The 19,513-nt window shown below is 34.9% G+C and overlaps 2 protein-coding genes and 1 long non-coding RNA gene across 3 annotated transcripts; 2 read left to right on the top strand and 1 right to left on the bottom strand.

Moving 5' to 3' along the window:
• Positions 1–4,093: 4,093 nt before the first annotated feature.
• LOC140182642 (uncharacterized) lies at positions 4,094–5,747 on the bottom strand. The gene is made up of 2 exons (XR_011878618.1): positions 5,498–5,747; positions 4,094–4,517 (listed from the first exon to the last, which is right to left on the bottom strand). It is a non-coding gene; the product is annotated as an uncharacterized lncRNA (long non-coding RNA).
• A 1,780-nt stretch (positions 5,748–7,527) lies between these two features.
• Positions 7,528–8,406, top strand: LOC140183287 (uncharacterized). The gene is made up of 2 exons (XM_072231325.1): positions 7,528–7,945; positions 8,027–8,406. The coding sequence occupies exons 1-2, from the start codon at positions 7,528–7,530 to the stop codon at positions 8,404–8,406; spliced, it is 798 nt and encodes a 265-aa protein (XP_072087426.1).
• Positions 8,407–11,573: 3,167 nt separating this feature from the next.
• Positions 11,574–19,506, top strand: LOC112786579 (flowering time control protein FY-like). The gene is given in 18 exon segments (XM_072230301.1): positions 11,574–11,982; positions 12,152–12,243; positions 12,408–12,476; positions 12,647–12,751; positions 13,927–14,022; positions 14,124–14,206; positions 14,317–14,388; positions 14,471–14,568; positions 15,055–15,114; positions 15,214–15,274; positions 15,360–15,447; positions 15,588–15,651; positions 16,061–16,139; positions 17,407–17,489; positions 17,820–17,912; positions 18,169–18,575; positions 18,578–18,670; positions 19,261–19,506. Coding segments are annotated over 18 exon segments (2,136 nt in total). The 5' UTR covers positions 11,574–11,735.
• Positions 19,507–19,513: the final 7 nt, after the last annotated feature.

Genomic DNA, 19,513 nt, shown 5'->3' with positions numbered 1-19,513 from the left:
TTCTATGGGTCCCAACCAGCGGGTTGAATAATGTTGGCCATATTTGTGTTGTAGAAAAGAACTCTAGCATAAGGTTTCCAAGGTCTTCCTAAAAAAATAGAACAATTTCTAAAGACATTGCAATTCTTGAACATAAATCCATTTGAATCCGTTGAATTTGTTCTCTCTGTTATATATCCTACAAATCCCTTTTTTCTAATGCCCTTCCAATCACATTTATACTACATCTCTACCATTGCCAACACAACAATAATACATTTAATTAATCAGCAATTCTCATTCAATCCATTTTTTTTGTGGAGTTTATGATACTTGTAGTTATAATAGTTATCGAGGCTAAACAATTTTAACATTATTTAAAAAGTATTATTAAAATTAAATTCATATATATTTTTATATGAATTTCACATTAAATTTCAAATCAATTTTTATAATATATAATTTTATAAATATTGATATGACATTTTATAAGACTTAAAATAAAATTAAACTAAAACTAAGTATTAAAGATGTTCTTACTGCTAAAAAACGTTATTTTAACTATAATAATAGACACAATAACATGCACATTTTATATTTCAATGAAATTGAATTATCTCAAACAATGACTGGCCAGCACCAAAGATAAAACCAACAGCACCTTGAATAGTACAAAATTTGTAGTAATGTCTTCCTTGATTGTCCCATAAAGTGTCTTGCAATCCAAAGAATCCAACTCTATAAAAATAAGACTTGTCTCCATTTATCAGTGCAGCTACCAGAAACACTGGGGTTTTTATTTATTTATATGTATTCTGTTCCACATAAAACAAAGGTAAATTTTGCAACATACTTGTATTACTTGCCCAGCATACAAGTGATACAAGTTGGGCAAAGCCCAACAAAAAACACGCTCACCTATAAGAGTGTGTTAACACGCGCTATTCAACGGTTTTCATAGCGCCCTTTGCGTTCCTACTTCTCTTCCTTCTTCTTCTCATTTTTTTTTTGCGTTTCTCCTTTGTTTCGTCACGTGTTTCATCTTCATCGTCGTTTTTTATTGTTGTTGTTGCTGCATTTTTTTCACTCATCCACTTTCTATTGATTTTGCAATATTATGTATTTTTTCTTATTTGTTTGATTTTTTCTCCCCAGAAGAATTACACGAAAACGAAATAAGATGAGGAATATGAAGAGCTTTGAATTATACAGAACTTATCAGAATAAAAATACACCCAAAATTCTTTAAAATACACACAAATTTGCTGCAAATATAGAAAAATATTTCGTCTAATGCTGCACTTTTTTCTTCTTCTTTTTTCCTTATTTATTTCTTTCTTTTAGTTAAATGAATGTAAGTTCATCATCTTCCAAGTAATTTTATAGCATTATGTATATCTTATTCTTCTCTGTTTGATTTTTTTGTTTTTATTCTTGTTAAGAGAGTAAAACAAGAAAAAACTTGAGAAGGTAAAACAAAAAGAAAAAAGATGAATAAAAGAAAAAAGAGGAAGAAGATCGTGAAGATGATGAAAAAAAAGAAGAACTAGAAGACGAGGAGAAGGAAAAGGAAGAAGAAAAGTTTTGAATTATGCAGAACTTATCAGAATAAAAATACACCCAAATAAATTCGTCTTACACCCAAATATCTTCGGGTTATATCCAAATTTGCTGTAAATACAGAAAAATATTTTCTCTAATGCTACATTTTTTTCTGAATTGAACCACACCTTAGCCACTTGATTGAATTCAAAACAATAAAAAAATTTTCGATTTCCCTACTTCAAATCCAGCTGAGGGATTTGTCTTCTCGGTCGGAGATATTTTTTATTTCTATTTTCCCTCTCTGCTATATGTAATCAATTGATTCTTAATTTCGTTTCCCTTTTATTTGTACTCCGAACTCTTGTAGAAAAACCTGTAGCCTTCGCATAATCCTTGTAGAATTTTGCAGCATCTTCAATGGTGTTAAAAGTTATCCCAACCTTGGGTACAAATTGCTCATCAACACCACATATTTACTGCAAAATACACCTAAAATACACCATATTAAAACAAGCATAAACTATAGAATGCAAATATAATTATAAAACTATCATAAAAAGTAACAAAAATCAGATTCATGAATCATCAATAAACAGAAACTAAAACAATTCAACTAAAACAATAAGACAATTCACCCTCAGTGAGATGAAAAGTCATAAACTGTAAATACACCCAAACTTTCCTAAAATACATCAAAATATTCCTGATTTACATCCGAACGTCTGATATAAAATGCAGAAAATTTATCAGAACTAGTACATTAGATTCAATTCAAACAAGGAACAATGAATAGCAAATTTCACAGGAAAGGTTCACGCATTATTCAGCTGCACAATCATAAACTACTAACTGGGTTCAAATTCATATTCAATTATTAACTGGAATTAAACCACAACTCATGAACTTCATTGGATTCAAATTCAAAATCCACTTCGTTCTGATTCAGCTGACAATATGAAGTTGAATCATCCATTATTTTCAAACGATTTCAGAGCTTAATTTTAGAAACAATGGAAAACAAAAAAAAAACGAAGAAAGAGAACAGAGAAAACTTATGTAAACGACGAAGGAGAAGGCAGAGAGAAACGCACGAAAGAGATCGAAGAGAGAAGACAAGAAAACGCAGAAGGAATTCAAAAAAGGAATCAAAATTCTTTCGAAAAAGGAAGTTATATATTAACGCGTTGATTGATTAGGAAATCTGTTAAGGAGGTGCGTGAAACATACGTGCCATAAGAGGCACGTTTTAGTGATAAGGGATATCGAGAACTTGTAAGACTTGTATAACAAAAAAACTTGTATGTGAAGATTAATTGAAAATGAAAATGGCAGTAATAGCTCTCAAATAGTGATTATAGTATAAAGAGTAAAATCAATATTTGATTTAGATTACTATATTTTCTGCATCATCACGAAACATAGTGAAATATTTGTGTCTTTTATAACTATATTTAGAAGGATAACTAAAACTGAAATTGTAAGACAAAGGCTGAAATTAAATTAAATTTTTATATTATATTCTAAATATAATATATTGAATTGAGTTATATCTAAGTATTATATTTTATTTAAGATAAATATAAAAATTAAGGAGTAGATTTAGAATTTCAAAAAGTTAAATATAAATATTTTTTAAAAAAATATTACTAAAATTTCAGTTTATAATCTTAAAAATTTTAATTCTTTTTGTCTAAACTTTCTTAAAATACTAAAAAAATTAAAATTTTATGTTCCAATACTACTAAATATAATACAAAATCTCAATCTTGCAGTCTTAATTCTAATCTTTAAAAATAAATACTACCTAAAAGTTTGTGTTTGAACCATGCTAATCAAACACTACCAAAAAAAATATGTTACTATAAAATAATGTAAATTCGATATTAGTTTTTCTAATTATAATTTTAGGTTCACTCCAAAATATCATAAATTTTCATTAGTTTTTCTATTCGTATTTTTGTTTGTTTGGTGTTTTTATAAATCTCTTTTACAAATGCATACATTTATTTTTATCTTATATTTCGTGATATATTTTTAATAATTTAACGAGTAAATAGTTAAAATGATCTTTGAAAGATCATGCGATCTCTAATTTAATCCCTGGAAATTTTTTTAATTAAATTCATCCTCGAAAGATTTTCAATTAGTCACATTAGTCATTCCGTGACTTCCTTTGCTAACGCCACTAACAGAAGCTGACGTGGCATGCTAGGATCCATGTCAACACACCTCATGCATTCCAGTTGTCTGCCAACACGACTACTTTACGAAATTGTGTCAAATTAATCCCTAACTAATAAACCTTAATTCCATCATAGTGCATATATGTCCCCTTTCGTTGGAGTTAAGTTGGTGAGGTTCAGAGACCAATATTGGAGGTCGTCGGCATGATAGGTGGTGGAAACGAAGGTCATTGTGGAGGGGTATCTTGTCACTCAATTGGTAGCTATGAGTCTAGCTCGTTTATGTGAAGAAAGAGAAAGAATGAAGACCTTATATGTCATTGTGAGCTGAAGACGTTGATTAAGAAATCTGGAACTTTAGAGAACTCAGATAGATGGTTCCATACATGTCCAAGATATCGGATGAGTTGTTCTCATAAATTTCTTTATCTTCAATATTCTTACTAGTTGTGGGGATTTTCAATTATAAGATTCTTTAAATTTCTACAGAAGGACAATCATCGCAACTTCTTCAAGTGGGTGGATGAAGATGAATATGATGGAAGAAATGGAGATGTAGAAACTGATGCAGAAGTAGAGAGCAATCATAATGAGTGAAAAGTAAATATTGCATGGAGAATGGGGAGTTTGAAAGCAGAAGTCAGATTTGAGTAGAAAGTATATTGTAAGTCTCTTGGCAATGGCAGAGCTAATTCCCCTAATGGTTTCAGCAGAAAGAGAAGCTGTTGATGTTGCAACAACTTGGGGAGAGGTATTTCCTCTGGCTCTTCCTTTGACAACTTTCAGTTTTGATGGCCTTGCAACTGTTTCCTGCATAATTTCAGCAAGAATTTCATCCAACATTCAAAAAACAATTTCAGTTACAAATATAAACAATAACATTTAATTTTTTCAAGTTACAAATGCAACATGTTGTGAGTTTTGTGTGTGCTGTGTTTATGGGTAGGCATCTATCTGGCTAAACACAAGCTCAATTGGAGCGTTCTGCTTGGCTGCGGGTGACTCAGTACTTGGGCAGGGGCAGCATTAGATAGAGGGGGAGCAGTAGGAACAACTGCAAGTTGCAACTACATTCGCCTTGCTTGTTTCTCAGCCTCCATCTGTTTCTTCTTTTTACAAGTTTTCTTGTAATGACCAACTTCACTACAGAACATGCATCTGATGGGATTGTATTTTCGCTTCATCTTTGACCTTGTGCCGAAAAGGCCTTCATTCTTGTCTTTTCTCCTCTTTGTTATTGCCCTTCCTGGCTTAAGCTTAATTGGGGGCAGGACAGGGGCTGGTTGTTTTTCATGCTACTTAGAAAGTGAACAATTTTATCTCATGACAATGCATGATTTTATTCTTGGCAAGTAGATCAATATAGGTAATTGGAAAAAAATTGAGGTATTTGTAAACATAATTTCAAATTCAGAAAATTAGCATTCATATTCTTTGCAGTACATAATTGGAAACAATATATTCTATTAATTCGGTTTTTAAAAACGTAGCCTAATGCATGTTTACCTCCGGCAATCACAGTTCATAAACCTTAACCAAATTCCAAAAATAACAACACTAAACCATAAACCATCTATAAAATCGAACCTAAACACATTCAAAAAGAAGTTATTCACCACAACAAACATATCACTATCAACATGGAAAAAACAAACACATGCTCCATTGCAAACCAAATCACTAGGACAAAATCGAACAACATTTCATTCAAGTAAAATACAACTAGCTGAATTTCAGTCTCTCTTTTATAATCAAATATAGGATATAGGTTAAAAAAAAGGTTTTCATACCTTGCAGTACGCCGACAATGCTGCCTTCTTTTCTATTTTGTTTGCGAAATAAGAACCTGACGGAGAAGACACACACGGCACCCGCCGTATGATTGTGCTTCGGAATCCAGTCTTTGTCGTCTTCTACGGAGCTTGGTTGCTGGGTTTAGAGAGCAACGAAGAATAGGGGATTTTTTTACTGAGAGTGAATACAAGTGTGTTTGAAGTATGAGGAGTTAAGCATTTTGACTTCCTACCCATTCTATATGGTGCCGTTTTGATGATGACTGTTCACACTTAAAACAACATTGTTTTTATATGCTAACGTGTATCCGTAATGTGCTACGGCAGTTTTTGTTAATAGCGTTAGCGAGGAAGTTGACAAAAAAATTAACGCGATTAACTGGCTTTTTCGGAGATGAATTTGATTAAAAAAATCTTTCGAAAATTAAATTAAAAATCGTATGATCTTTTAGACCATCTCCAGTAGGGAACTCATCCCAGTTCCTGTTTATGACCCACCTGTCATAAAAAGTAACTCCACATCAGCTTTTGCGTCATAAACAATAAATAGGAACTCAAAGCATCTCTCTCTTCTCCATTAGGAGGAACTAACTTTAGTCCCTATTGTGGTCCCACTTAATTAATTAATTAAAATACTTAAAATTAATATAATTAATTTTTTTCAATAATATTATTTAAATTTATAAATTTAAAAATAATTCATTATTAAAAGATATTAATATTAAATAAATTCATATATAATAATAATATACAATATATAATTCGAGATTATACTAATTTATAGTTTTGTGTTTACAACTGCTAATTTTAATAATATCATTAGCATTTTAAATTTTAAAAATAAAAATAACCAATTCAACTAAAAATTATTTTATAAGGTATAAAAATTAAATTTATTTTTTAATGTAAGTAAATTTAATTAATTATAATTTAATATAATAATATAAATAATATTCAATATTAATTATAATATAAATAATTAATATAAATTATTAATTAAATAAAAATATAATTATTTAATATAATTTTTATTATAATTATTATTAATTTAATTATTATTTAATTATTTAATTATTTCAAATTTTATATTATTATTTTTTTATAATAACTTGCCAAATAGCAAGTTATTATTGGTTAATTTGAGTCCCTGCCTAGAGGGACCCCCTTACCTTGATCTTTGTGCGGGAACTCACTTCTTCTCTCCTCCAATGGTTAGAGTTCCTATATATCAAAAAAAAGTCAAAGAGAAACTCACCATTGGAGGTGCTCTAAGGACCATTTTGACCATTTACACGTAATTTAAAATTAACCCATTATCATAACATGTCAACCTTTCTTCATCTTCAATATATAACCCGAATCCTTATTCTAGTTATAGTTAGTAGTTACGTGTTTTGTTTGCTTTATAGACATTGTTAAACAATTATTGAAAATAAATATTATAAAAAAATGTCATAAGTAGTAAATAAATGAATTTTCTTTTGGGTCTAATAAAATGCATGCCGGATCCTCATCAAATGCAAAGGTGAAGTCTTTATCAAATGCAAAGGTGGAGCCTAAGGAAAAGAAAGATCCTCCATCCACGCTTGGCTCTTTGGGAACAACTCAGGTGGCTTTCAAGGATCAGAGTACTCCTTTTTTTAAAGCAGGGCACAAAAGGCAGCGTCCTATTTCGCTTCAAAACTCACCTATTGAAGCATTGTCAACGGATTCTCGAGTACAAAAAGAGCTTGATAAAGCTAGTGCAACAACAAACTTGGAGAACCAACCTCAACAGAAGAATGATGGTTCTGCGACGCAAGTCCACCAGAAGACAATTGGAGACAGGGGTCCATCAACGTGAGGTAGAATGATTATAAATTCCAATTATTTAATTTATTTTTATGGATTGTGACCATTTAAATATTATTAGTTGGAATGTAAGGGGAGCGTCAAATAAGATGTCTCGGGTGCACTGTAAGGAGTTAGTACGAAAATTTCAACCAACTTTTTTTATTTTGGTGGAAACTCATATTGGGTTTGAAACTATGAAAGAATTTTGGGGGAGATTAGGCTATTATCCTGTAGGGATTGTAGATGCTGTTGGACATAAGGGAGGAATTTGGTTCCTCTCTGCTAATTTAAAATTTTCTTGTAAAATTCTTTGGGCTATGAATCAATGTGTAACTTTGGAAATTGATGGTGGTGGGCGAAGATGGATTTGCAGTGCGGTTTATGGCAGCCCTCAAGCCACTACTAGAGTAGAATTATGGAGTCATCTGCTTGATATTGGTTTGTGCATTCAGGACCCATGGGTGGTGGTTGGGGATTTTAATGATATTTTGAGTGTTCATGAGGTGAAGGGGGGTAATTACTATTCGACTCGCAGTAGTGTCTTTGCAAGTACTCTAGATTCTTGTGGTCTTTTTGATCTGACAACCTCTGGAAGACGGTTTACTTGGTTCCGTAAAATTTAAGGAAACAGAGAAATTGCAAAGAGATTAGATAGAGCTTGCTGTACTGCAGAATGACGTCTTCTTTTTCCAGAAGCTTTTGTTGAAGTTCTCAGCCGTTCCCACTCTGATCATTGTCCCCTACTTATCCGATGTCAAGAAGTTCCTATCAAGAAAGAAAACCGGCCTTTTAGATTCCAAGCGGCATGGGCAACGCATCCTGATTACAAGGCCATTGTTCAGAAATCTTGGAATAGTACAGACTTTGGCATCCATAGGAAGTTGTTGGGGGTTCAAGAAGCTTCGTTGGAATTCAACTCTACGGTCTTCGGCAATATTTTTATTAAAAAGAGGGAATTGGAGGCTTATTTGAATTGTATTCAACAAAAAATGGAGGCTGACGATGATCCGATTTTGAAGCACAAAGAGGAAGAATTGAGAGCTGAGTATAATCTAGTTTTGGCCCAGGAATAATTGCTTTGGTACCAGAAGTCAAGAGATCAATGGGTTCGGTATGGTGATAGAAATACTAGCTTTTTCCATATGCAAACCATCATTAGAAGAAAATCTAACAAGGTTCATGGGTTGCTGGTCAGTGATGGGTCCTGGTCTAATGATCCGGAAGTTTTGCAAAGAGAGGTCGTTCATTTTTTCAAAAATATTTTTTGCTCTACTGAGCCTGTTGAGGTTAATTGCATGGGAGAAATTCCTATGCCATCTCTTAGCCAGGATGCTTGTGATAATTTGTCTAAACCAGTAACAATGTTGGAGGTTAAAGAAGCTCTGGATAATATGAGCTCGTTCAAAGCTCCTGGGCCGGATGGTTTTCAAGTTTTTTTCTTCAAGAAATATTGGGATGTGGTGGGTCATGAGGTGTGGCGTACTGTTCAGAAAGCATTCTTAGGGGAGACTTTAAGCCATTCTTTGTTGGAAACTTTGATTGTTCTTATCCCTAAATGCGACCCTCCAACTAGATTGAAGGATTTTCGGCCAATAAGCCTTTGTAATGTAATTTATAAGCTAGTGACTAAAGTGCTGGTTAATAGATTACGACCTTTTTTGGATGAGATTGTTAGCCCAACTCAGGGAGGGTTTATACATGGTAGAGGAGCGCCTGATAATATTATTGTGGCCCAAGAAGTTCTTCACTTTCTTAAGCGGACAAAGTCTAGAAAAGGAGCTATGACTTTTAAGATTGATTTAGAAAAGGCTTATGATAGAGTTGATTGGAATTTTCTTGAGCACACTCTTGAATCTTTTGGCTTTCCTTCTCTAATTATTCGGCTTGTAATGAATTGTATTCAGGCTTCAAATCTTTCCATCCTTTGGAATGGGAATAGATTAGACAGCTTCCAACCTCGCAGAGGGCTCAGGCAAGGAGATCCAATTTCTCCTTATTTATTTGTTTTGTGCATGGAGAGATTGGCGTGCTTCATTTCCAAACAAGTTGACGAGGGTATTTGGGATGGTGTGGCTGTTTCTAGAGGAGGACCTAGAGTTTCTCACTTGATGTTTGCAGATGACCTCCTCCTTTTTTGTAAAGCGAAGAAAAATCAAGTTCAGAATGTTGTGCACACCTTGGAGTTGTTCTGCAAAGCTTCAGGTATGAAGGTTAACATTGAAAAATCTAAAGCTATTTGTTCTAGAAATATTTCTAATAGAAGGAAGGAAATGTTGTCTGGTGTTTCTCATATTCCTTTTACTAGTGACTTAGGCAACTACTTGGGGGTGAACCTTAACCATCCTCGAGCTGCTAGGTCTATTTTTTCGGACTCTTTAGAGAAGATCAAGAATAGGCTGGCTAGTTGGAAAGGTCGGCTCCTTAACAGAGCAGGCAGGCTTTGCTTAATTAAATCTGTTGCTTCTTCTCTTCCTATTTATCAGATGTAAGTGACTCTTTTTCCTACTTCGATTTGTCAAAAGATTGATTCTGTGCTTAGACAATTCTTGTGGAAGGGAAAGGTGGGGGAGCGATGCTTAAATTATGTCAAGTGGAGCAAAGTTGTCACTCCAAGAAAATATGGAAGCTTGGGAATTAGAGATACCCAGTGTGTAAATTTTGCTTTATTAGGAAAGCTTGTTTGGCAATTACTGCATAATAATGATAAGCTTTGGGTAAGAATTATGTTGGCAAAATATTTATCTGGGAGGTCTTGCTTTTCATCCAGTTTTTCTAATAATGTTTCAAGCACTTGGCGAGCGATTTATAAGACAATAGAAAAGCTTCGTGATGGTTTTGATTGGTGTACAGGCAGGATGTCCCAATCCTTTTGGTATCATGCTTGGCGACCATGTGGAACACTAGCTCCTTTGGTTCCTTTTGTGCACATCTCTGATTCTCACTTGAAGCTAGAAGATGTCTGGTACCATGGACATTGGCGGTGGGATATTCTTTGCACAATGATTCCGGAAGAAGTTAAACTTGATTTGATGCTCTTTGATCCTATCAAGCAGGCAGGAGATAAAACAGGTTGGTTTTGGACAAACTCAAATACTTTCACCTACTCGACTAAAAGCGGGTATGAATGGCTATTGAAGAAGAAATTTGGCTGGAACGATAATGAAAATTGGCTTTGGCTTTGGCGCTTGAGAATACCGGAGAAGATAAAGTGTCTGCTCTGACTTTGTCTCAACAACGGAGTTCCCACAGCTAGTTACCGGTTTCAAAGAGGTCTTGCTACTTCTGATTTTTGTCAGCGATGTTATCTTGCTCTAGAGGATATTAACCACTGCTTTAGGACTTGCCAAAAAGCTCGTCAGATTTGGATTAGCTTAAATTTGGGAATGACCGCTGAGGACTCTAGTTTGGATTTTGTGTCTTGGATTCGTTCTAACCTCAACAAAAATGAGTTTCTCTTTGCAGCGGCCTTTTGGTGGATTTGGAGGGATAGGAACAATGACATCTTCCATCAAGATGATCCATGGAGTAAGGAGAAAATTGTTCACTTAGTTCAACATGCTGCTCGCGATTTCTCTAAGGTTGTTACCAACCAAAAACATATTATTCCTTCCTCTTTGCAATATAACTGGGAACCACCTCCAATGAATGTCTGTAAAGTGAACTGCGATGCAAGCGTTTTTGAAAATGGGCAATTAGCGGGCTTTGGATGTATTATTAGAGACAGCATGGGAATTTGGATGAAAGGTTGTTCTGCCAGTATACTTCTTTCTAGTGTTCTCTCTTGTGAGCTTCATGCTATTTGGAGAGGGCTTGTTATGGCTTGGGATTGCGAGTGTAAAGAGGTCATATGTGAAACTGATAATCTTGATGCATTTCTTCTTGTTTCGCGAGGCACAACCAGCATGATTACGAATGACTCTGATCTGCTTGGCAAAATCAAAAAGATGCTTCAGCGCAATTGGACAGCTACTTTAGTGCTCATCCAGCGTACAGCAAACAGAGCGGCTGATTTAATGGCTAAGACTGCTGCTTTAAACAAGCAGGTGTACCTAGAGTGGTTACAACCACCTAATAATTTAGACATTATTATTAGAGAGGAGTGTTACTCTTTCTCTTAGGTGTTTTTTCTTTGTGTTATGTTCAGTCACCAAAAAAATGAATTTTCTGCAATAATCTCAATTACACATTCGAGGAGAGAATGCGAGCAAACTTAAACGACGTCGTTTTAATTTCAAGTTGTACCCTTCTTCTTCGTTCCCACCACGGCTACATCAGCAACTGAGAAATAAAAAACAAAGAAATAAAGAAAATAAAATTTGGGGGTTTAGGGTTTTTGCTCTTCCCCGCTCCCCAACACTCAATTCCATTCTTCTCTCTCCTCCATTGCTCCCCAGTATTCACGATGATGTACAACGACCCTCACCACCACCACCATCAGCAGCCTCAGCCTCAGCCTCAGCCTCAGCAACCGCCGCATTTCCACCACCAACAGCCTCCGCCGCCGCCGCCGCCGCAGCAGCAGCAGCAGCCAGGTCCTGATTTCCACCGTGGACCCCCGCCTCCTCCGCAGATGATGCGTCAGCCTTCTGCTGGTTCCTCCACTGAATTTCACCACCCCGCTCCCGGAGGCCCTCCTCCTCACTACGACGGTATCCTCTGCAACTTTCTTTGCTAATGTTGCTGCTTATTGTTATAATTATAACTATAATATAATTACGTTAATATAATTAATTAATAAAATGTATGCTATTTATTTTATGAATTTTGTTTAGATTTTGATGGCTTACTCTGATTTATTGTGCAAATTAACTATTGCAGGTCATGGCGATAGTCACGGTGCAAAAAGGATAAGAAAGCTTACTCAACGGAAAGCAGTTGATTACACAAGCACCGTCGTGCGGTATATGCAGGTAATGCTTATTTTTTCAAGGTGTTGATTTTATCTGTTCATGTTGGTGCTTGCCAGTGCTAGGTGCATTGTATGGCATGAAGGTTTAATCAGTGTTCATCTCCTTGCTGGATTATTATTTATGTCTGTCTTGGAAACTTGTTAGTAATGTAATTGTGCCTGTAGGTTCGAATGTGGCAGAGGGATTCGAGGGATAGGACGGTATTGCAACCTACCCCAGCCGCAGCAATTGATGTCAGTGAGCTTTTTTGTTTTTTAACTTTTGTGATTCTTTTTATTATCTGTATTTTGTTTGCTTGCTATTATCCATGTCTTTGTAACAATTATAATTTTAACTATAAATAAGCAATTAATTATGATCTACTTGTTTCACTCAAATCATAGTGCTACTATTTCTAATGTAGATGTTGCCAGCTGCTGGGTACCCGGACAATCCATCTACCAGCTTTGCTGCCAAGTTTGTTCATACCTCTTTAAATAAAAATCGATGTCCAATTAACAGGGTTGTGGTAAGTTGACATCAAATATTTCTTTGGTTTGATTTCATATGAGTATTGTCATTTACAGAAATACGACACTATGTTTTGCTGCTCAGTTTTCTCTAACATCTCTAAGCAATAGTTGCTGCTCATTTGACTTGGGTTTTGTTATATTAGGGAAATGTATCTGTGGCATAGTAGGGTTTTCTTTGTTTGCAACAGTATACCAATCCCAAAAGTTTGCTGCAGATTTTACATTTTCCTAAGTTGAAATGATCTAAAATTCATATTGAAATTTATTCTTTGATGTGACACAAATTTCTGTTGTCTGTAATAGAGCTCAGAGAATCTTGTGAATGTGTGAATGAATCAGAATGTAATTCTTATTATTATGTTTTTGATTGAGAATGAGTGTACAGGAGAATATATACGGGAGACTGGAGAGGTCAAGCTACAGAATGGGTATTTCAGTCTCTGTGATTGAGTTTGTTACAGGTTTTAGTAACAAATGTCACTAAATGTCAACTTCTATGTACAATTATTTAGTGCAGTGAGTGTCAACAGGACACCTACACTCAAATCATCTAGCATCTAATGGAAGTTGAGTTACATCATGTAGTTTTAAGACCTCTTTAGTGATTAGGTAACGATGGATTTGCTATTGTTCATTTGTTTTTCATTTGGGTGCAAGTATCGAGGCTCATATGCATGTTAGTATAACCACACCTTTAATTATACATTGTGTACAGTCAATCTAGAGATCTGCTGGATCCATTTTGATTAGTATAGATATTTTTCTCTATAGATAATTCCTTTGTGGTCTTGTCTGGCCATCAGAAAATTGTAGATTGAAAATTTAATTGTGATCCTCTAGTGATTTTAAGATCAGGTAACCCAACTTTGTTGGATGAAGGTTGTGTTAATGGGCAAAGTGGTTCTTGGATTGTTTAGTTGTACGAAATATCTTAACCTTTGCATTTGAATGTTTGTTATCTCTATGTATATATGAGTTCTACGTTTTCTTGTTATTTTGTTGCTATTGGAATAAATGTGGTGTCATGATTGGGTTTAAGCTGGACCTTTGTCTCTAGTATTACATTGGCAACGAGTTTAGTAAACCAAATTTTAAATTGCTGTTTATGCCTTTTCATTGGATTTGACTGATTACGCTTTTTCTTTATGTTTTTTCTTTAAATCTTGCAAAGTGGACTCCAACGGGTCGGCGTCTTATCACAGGTTCTCAGACTGGTGAATTTACCCTCTGGAATGGACAATCTTTTAATTTTGAAATGATTCTTCAGGTACAAAGCCTTAAGTATTGTTGTCAGTTGCCACATCATTGTTTTAAACATCATTAGCTTCATAATGCAATAACTCAAGGTGGATTATGGAATATTTGCAGGCTCACGACCAAGCAATTAGATCCATGGTTTGGAGTCACAATGACAACTGGATGGTCTCGGGTGATGATGGTGGTGCAATAAAGTAGATACATACTTTATTATGTTGTGTGGTTGTTGCTAAGCATCGTTTTGTATTTTGTTTAAGTATGTTTTCTAAAAAATGAATCTGATTATGTCTGGATACTTTTCTAGATATTGGCAGAACAACATGAATAATGTTAAAGCCAACAAATCTGCTCATAAGGAATCAGTCCGTGACTTAAGGTAAAATGCATGTTCTTTTTGGGGAGAGATACAAAGATTTTAGTAGTTTGATGAAGAAAGCTGCAATAACTCTTTTATACAGTTTCTGTAGAACAGATTTAAAGTTCTGTTCGTGCTCTGATGATACCACAGTTAAAGTATGGGATTTTGCAAGATGTCAAGAAGAGCGTTCTTTAACTGGTAATGTGCTTTGGTTGTAAATAAAAGAGAGGTTATTTCAAATATTTTTATACCATAAGATGTCACCGTTATTTAAAAAGAAATTCAATTTTGTACTTTGTTACAAAACTCAATTTACCATATGTCTCGGTGAATCCCCATCAAGGGTATTATTGTACGTCAGTTGTGATATGTATCAATTAAATCTTTTTAAAGTTGAAAATGCTGAATGATATGTATGGGGTGAAATTTTCATTTATCCACATCAGTTACGTTAGTTCTGTAAACTTGATAATGCTGTTGTAAAGGATTGCAATTCACTCAATTATTCCTATCGCTCAATTATTACTTTAGTATTTTTCCATTTTATAAATAAATTTGATGGACCTAGTCAAGGTGTGGTATGCATGTTTCGTTATGATAATCAGTTGGCGAAGCTCATGTAATTTTTGTTCTCTTTTTAATGAACTAACCTAAGTTGGTCATGTGGCATTTGAACTCAGGCAGGCCATGGTTGGGATGTTAAGAGTGTTGACTGGCATCCTACAAAATCTCTATTAGTATCAGGTGTTTTAAATATATCCCTTATAAAATTTCTTGAGATTATGATATTCATTAGTGCGAATGAATGGTGAATCCCATTCCCGTTTGGTATTCCAAATACAGGTGGCAAGGACCAGCTTGTAAAACTCTGGGATGCTAAAACAGGAAGAGAGCTTTGCTCATTGTGAGTGTAAAAGTGTTTACTGATATCCAAGGTTCCAATTTCCAAATGCTTGTCCACGTTTTTTATTCATTCTTGTGTGATGCAGTCACGGCCATAAAAGTACTGTACTCTGTGTCAAATGGAATCAAAATGGCAACTGGGTGCTGACAGCCTCAAAGGATCAAATAATAAAGGTTGGTAACTATTTTTCAAATTAATTAGGTGTTTACTTGCCACTAATTGTTAAATAACTAACATTTTAGGAATTAATGTTGGAGGTTTCTTTGCGTATTGATCTCCCTTTTTTTAATCATTTTATCCTCTGTATTTGCAGCTTTATGACATAAGGGCTATGAAGGAGCTTGAATCTTTCCGTGGACATCGGAAGGATGTAACTGGTATGCGTTTCTCTTTTAGCAGCAGTTACTGGGCAGCAAATTTTATTTTCTAGGGATAGGTTAAATGTGATCTAGAATTTTTTATTTCATTAATCAGTATAGCAACTGATGGTTGCTAAATGATGACTATTTGTGGATCACATCTTTTTGCGTGACTTAAATCACAAACAGTCCCTTAAATATGAAAATTAATCTCATACTCATGAATATATTTCATTACATCAACCCCTCCCCCCAAACCACCCCCAAAAAAAAGAAAAAAATCTCTTGCACAACTTCATCTAAATTGCCGATTCCGTGGTTAATGTGGTTTGTTAAGCTTCTAGGTGTTGTAGCATTGATAGGGAGTAGGATGATGTAAAAATGAAAAAAAATCGAACTTACTTCTATATTTTCCTACTGTTTGAAGCTTTGGCGTGGCATCCGTTTCATGAAGAGTACTTTGTCAGTGGAAGTTACGATGGTGCAATATTCCATTGGCTTGTTGGGTAAATTCATCTCTCTTGCTGTTTATACTTCTCTTTCACATTATATTAAGTGTTTCTTTCATCATCTTTGGTGTTTTTGTAACTGACTTTCAAAAGTGTGCTTAAAAAAAAATTTCAGTTGAATTCTATCTATTCGTTTTGCAGAGGCAACCTATCTGTCAAATATAGAAACTTTATTTTATGATCCTAGCCAGTAAAATAAATCTGAAAATTTAGCTGAGAAGGCTCAGCTATTTGTGATTTACCAAAGATAAATCTAGTTGGAGCGTCGTGATGAGTTGCAATTAAATTATCACGAGAAGAATTTTCAAAATGGTTAAGTATATATTTATTTATCTTTTGGTTGTTCTGTTTCTCTAACAAATGAATATCAGTAAACTGGGCAAGTAATAGGGTACAGATAAATAGGATAAATAAAAATGAACTTGTATTATTCAATGGCATCCTTCAGATCAAACTTGGAGTGACAATGAGATATTACTGTTAGATGATGATAGATATAACTCACTGTTATGGTATTTATAGGCCCTGTTCTCTTCCTATTTCTCCTAACTCCCTAAATCCTCTCTTTTCTCTGTATATAAGAATCCTTATTGTGCTTTCCAAAAAAAAAAAAAAAGAATCTTGTTGACTCTCACACTCAGTTAGCTATAGAAATTAGAACAAATTTTTGCACTCTGATAGTTGGAGAAATAATTAGTTAGTTAGCAGGAAAAAGATACAACAGAGGGTGTTAGATATGAACAATTGAGAAATTATGAAGTCAGGAAGCAGGAAAGCAAGGGTCCTTTGGAATATTTCTTTGCTGTTTTTTCTCATTGCCAAATGATACAAACTTCCTTACATTTTCTGAGCCAATTCCATTTAGTATCACGCTCTTGTTCAAACCCTCAAGTATGTCAAAGCCAGAAAAGATATATGTCCAAAATGTGTTGTGCTCGTGTCTGTGAAATATTTCTGTTAGAAGCATGTTGGATTTTCTAGCTTTTAATTAATAATCTGCTACTACATACTCTGATAAAGTAAAAGTAATATGTGATCCATATTTCAACTATTCTGCACAATGAATATCCATATGCAAGGAAATCTTTGAATTATATAGGTATGGACAGGATAACAGAAGGAAAATATTTGCACCACTCAGAATATATATATATATATAAGATAAAAATTCTTTATGATTAATTCTTTTCTGTGAATGTCTAAAAGTATTCTGTTTTTGTTATCTGAAATATGGATTTAGTTGGTTATTGTGACTATTGTACAGGCATGATACACCGCAAATTGAAATTCCAAATGCTCATGATAATAATGTGTGGGACCTTGCATGGCATCCTATCGGATATCTCTCTGCAGGTGAACTGATCTTCCTCTCTGGATTATCTTCTGTTGATTCTTGATCCCTTGCTTCCTCCCTCTTGTTTTTTTTGAAGCTGTTGTTTTGACATCCCGGCCTTTCTGTCTATAGTTATACACACTGTCTGTAGCATTGTTTTGCTGTTTTAAAGATGGTTTTGAAAATAGTCTTCCGAAGGAAATAATGGAAAAGAAATGTAATGTTTGAAAGAATGTAATGTTCCCTCCAAGTACAGGAAGTGCCCATGTACAATGTCAAACTTGGATGTTGCAGTTGTGCTTTCTTGGTGCCTTAGAAATAATGTTTGAATTCCCCTTTCTTTCCTTGCAGTGGTAGCAGTGATCACACAACAAAGTTTTGGTGTCGGAATAGGCCAGGAGACACTGGTCGTGATAGATTTAACATGGGTATGCAAGGTTTGTCCATTTCTTATAAGGCAAAAGAAGCAGCAGATGATTCCTTTGCTTCTCATAAATGTTAAAACATTTTGGTTTTACTTGTTCCTATCAATTATTGTTACACTGTGGGGTCTGATGATTAGCAGAATTTCTCATGATATAAAATCAACCAAACGCCTTGTCATTGTTAAAGTTGATCCAGAGTGGAAAAAAATGCCTAGCAGTGGAAGGCTGTTAAGAAACATCTTAATATATTGAATATTTACTCAAACAGGATATGCTGAGCAAACTCCTGTAGCTGGTCGAGTTGGTGGTAATTTTCCTGTACCTGAGGGTCCAACAACCCCAGGACCATTTGCCCCTGGGTTGACTCGAAATGAGGGTACAATTCCAGGTGTTGGAGTTGCAATGCCCCTGGCCATTCCTTCGCTTGATACACCTCAGGGAGACCAGCAATCTCATCCAGTATCAATGGGTGCCCCTCCTCTTCCCCCAGGTCCACATCCTTCTCTTCTTGCGTCCAATCAACAGCAACCGTACCAGCAGAATCCTCAGCAGATGCCACAACATCAACACCAGGGAATGCCACATCAGATGGGTCCAATTCCTATGCATCCAAATATGCCACAGCTACAACATCCTTCCCATTCACCCATGCTCCCTCATCCACATATGCCTCGCCCCCCAACCAAATGCCCCCTCTTGGAATGGCCGGATCCATGCCAATGATTTCTTCGGTGCCTCCATCTCATCCAAAGCCAATGTCAGGTCCTATGGTATGAATTTTGTGAAGCTTTTTTTGATTTTTTTTTTAATATGGGAATTAGTAGGGAAGATTTCATTTTTCACCTTGTTTTTGTTATAAGAATCACTCAAAAGTACAAGGTTTTGCAATTGTTATTTTGAAAAAGAAAAAAAATGAAAATTGGTATATCTTCCTGGGGTGGAGGAAATACATGTTCTATGCACTAGCGAGGCAAAGGTGCATGCAATCACTATTTTCTTATTAGTTGTATGTTGATTTGTGGTGGACTGCAACATTTTTTTTGGGGTCACCATTAAGTGAAGAGATTCAGAATCAATTTATTTATATTCTGCATAGTACATTCTAAATAACAATAATTTAAGAACTACATTATGCATGAAAGTACAGAAGTAGTATATGTGATTGAAGCTATCTGCATGTATATTTGTACCACATAAGATTTATTTTTTTATCAACGAATGTGCATGTCAGTTGCTGTGGCCCTGAAAATTAAGCATCTAGTCAACTATTAGACGTTATAGATAATTGTTTCAATAGGCTGTTACTATTAAGCTGTCATTTATTATATTGATATCTCAGCAAATTATGCTATGCTTGTAGGGGATGCAAGGTGCAATGAATCAGATGGGGCCTCCTATGCCACAAGGTCCCTATGTTGGCATGAATCAAATGCATTCAGGATCCATGCCCAATAGTGGAGGGCCTCCTATTGGAGGCTTTCCAGGCAACATGCCTAACATGCAGGCACCATCAAATGCTGGTTATGGTCAAGGTGGTTCATTCAACCGACCTCAAGGTGGACAAATGCCAATGATGCAAGGGTATAATCCTTACCAGGTAAGATAGTCAATTG

This window comes from Arachis hypogaea, chromosome 20 (assembly GCF_003086295.3).
Source record: "Arachis hypogaea cultivar Tifrunner chromosome 20, arahy.Tifrunner.gnm2.J5K5, whole genome shotgun sequence".
In the NCBI taxonomy this organism is placed as follows: Eukaryota; Viridiplantae; Streptophyta; class Magnoliopsida; order Fabales; family Fabaceae; genus Arachis; species Arachis hypogaea.
Note: the sequence above shows the minus strand (reverse complement) of the source record. Positions and strands in the feature narration are given on the sequence as shown.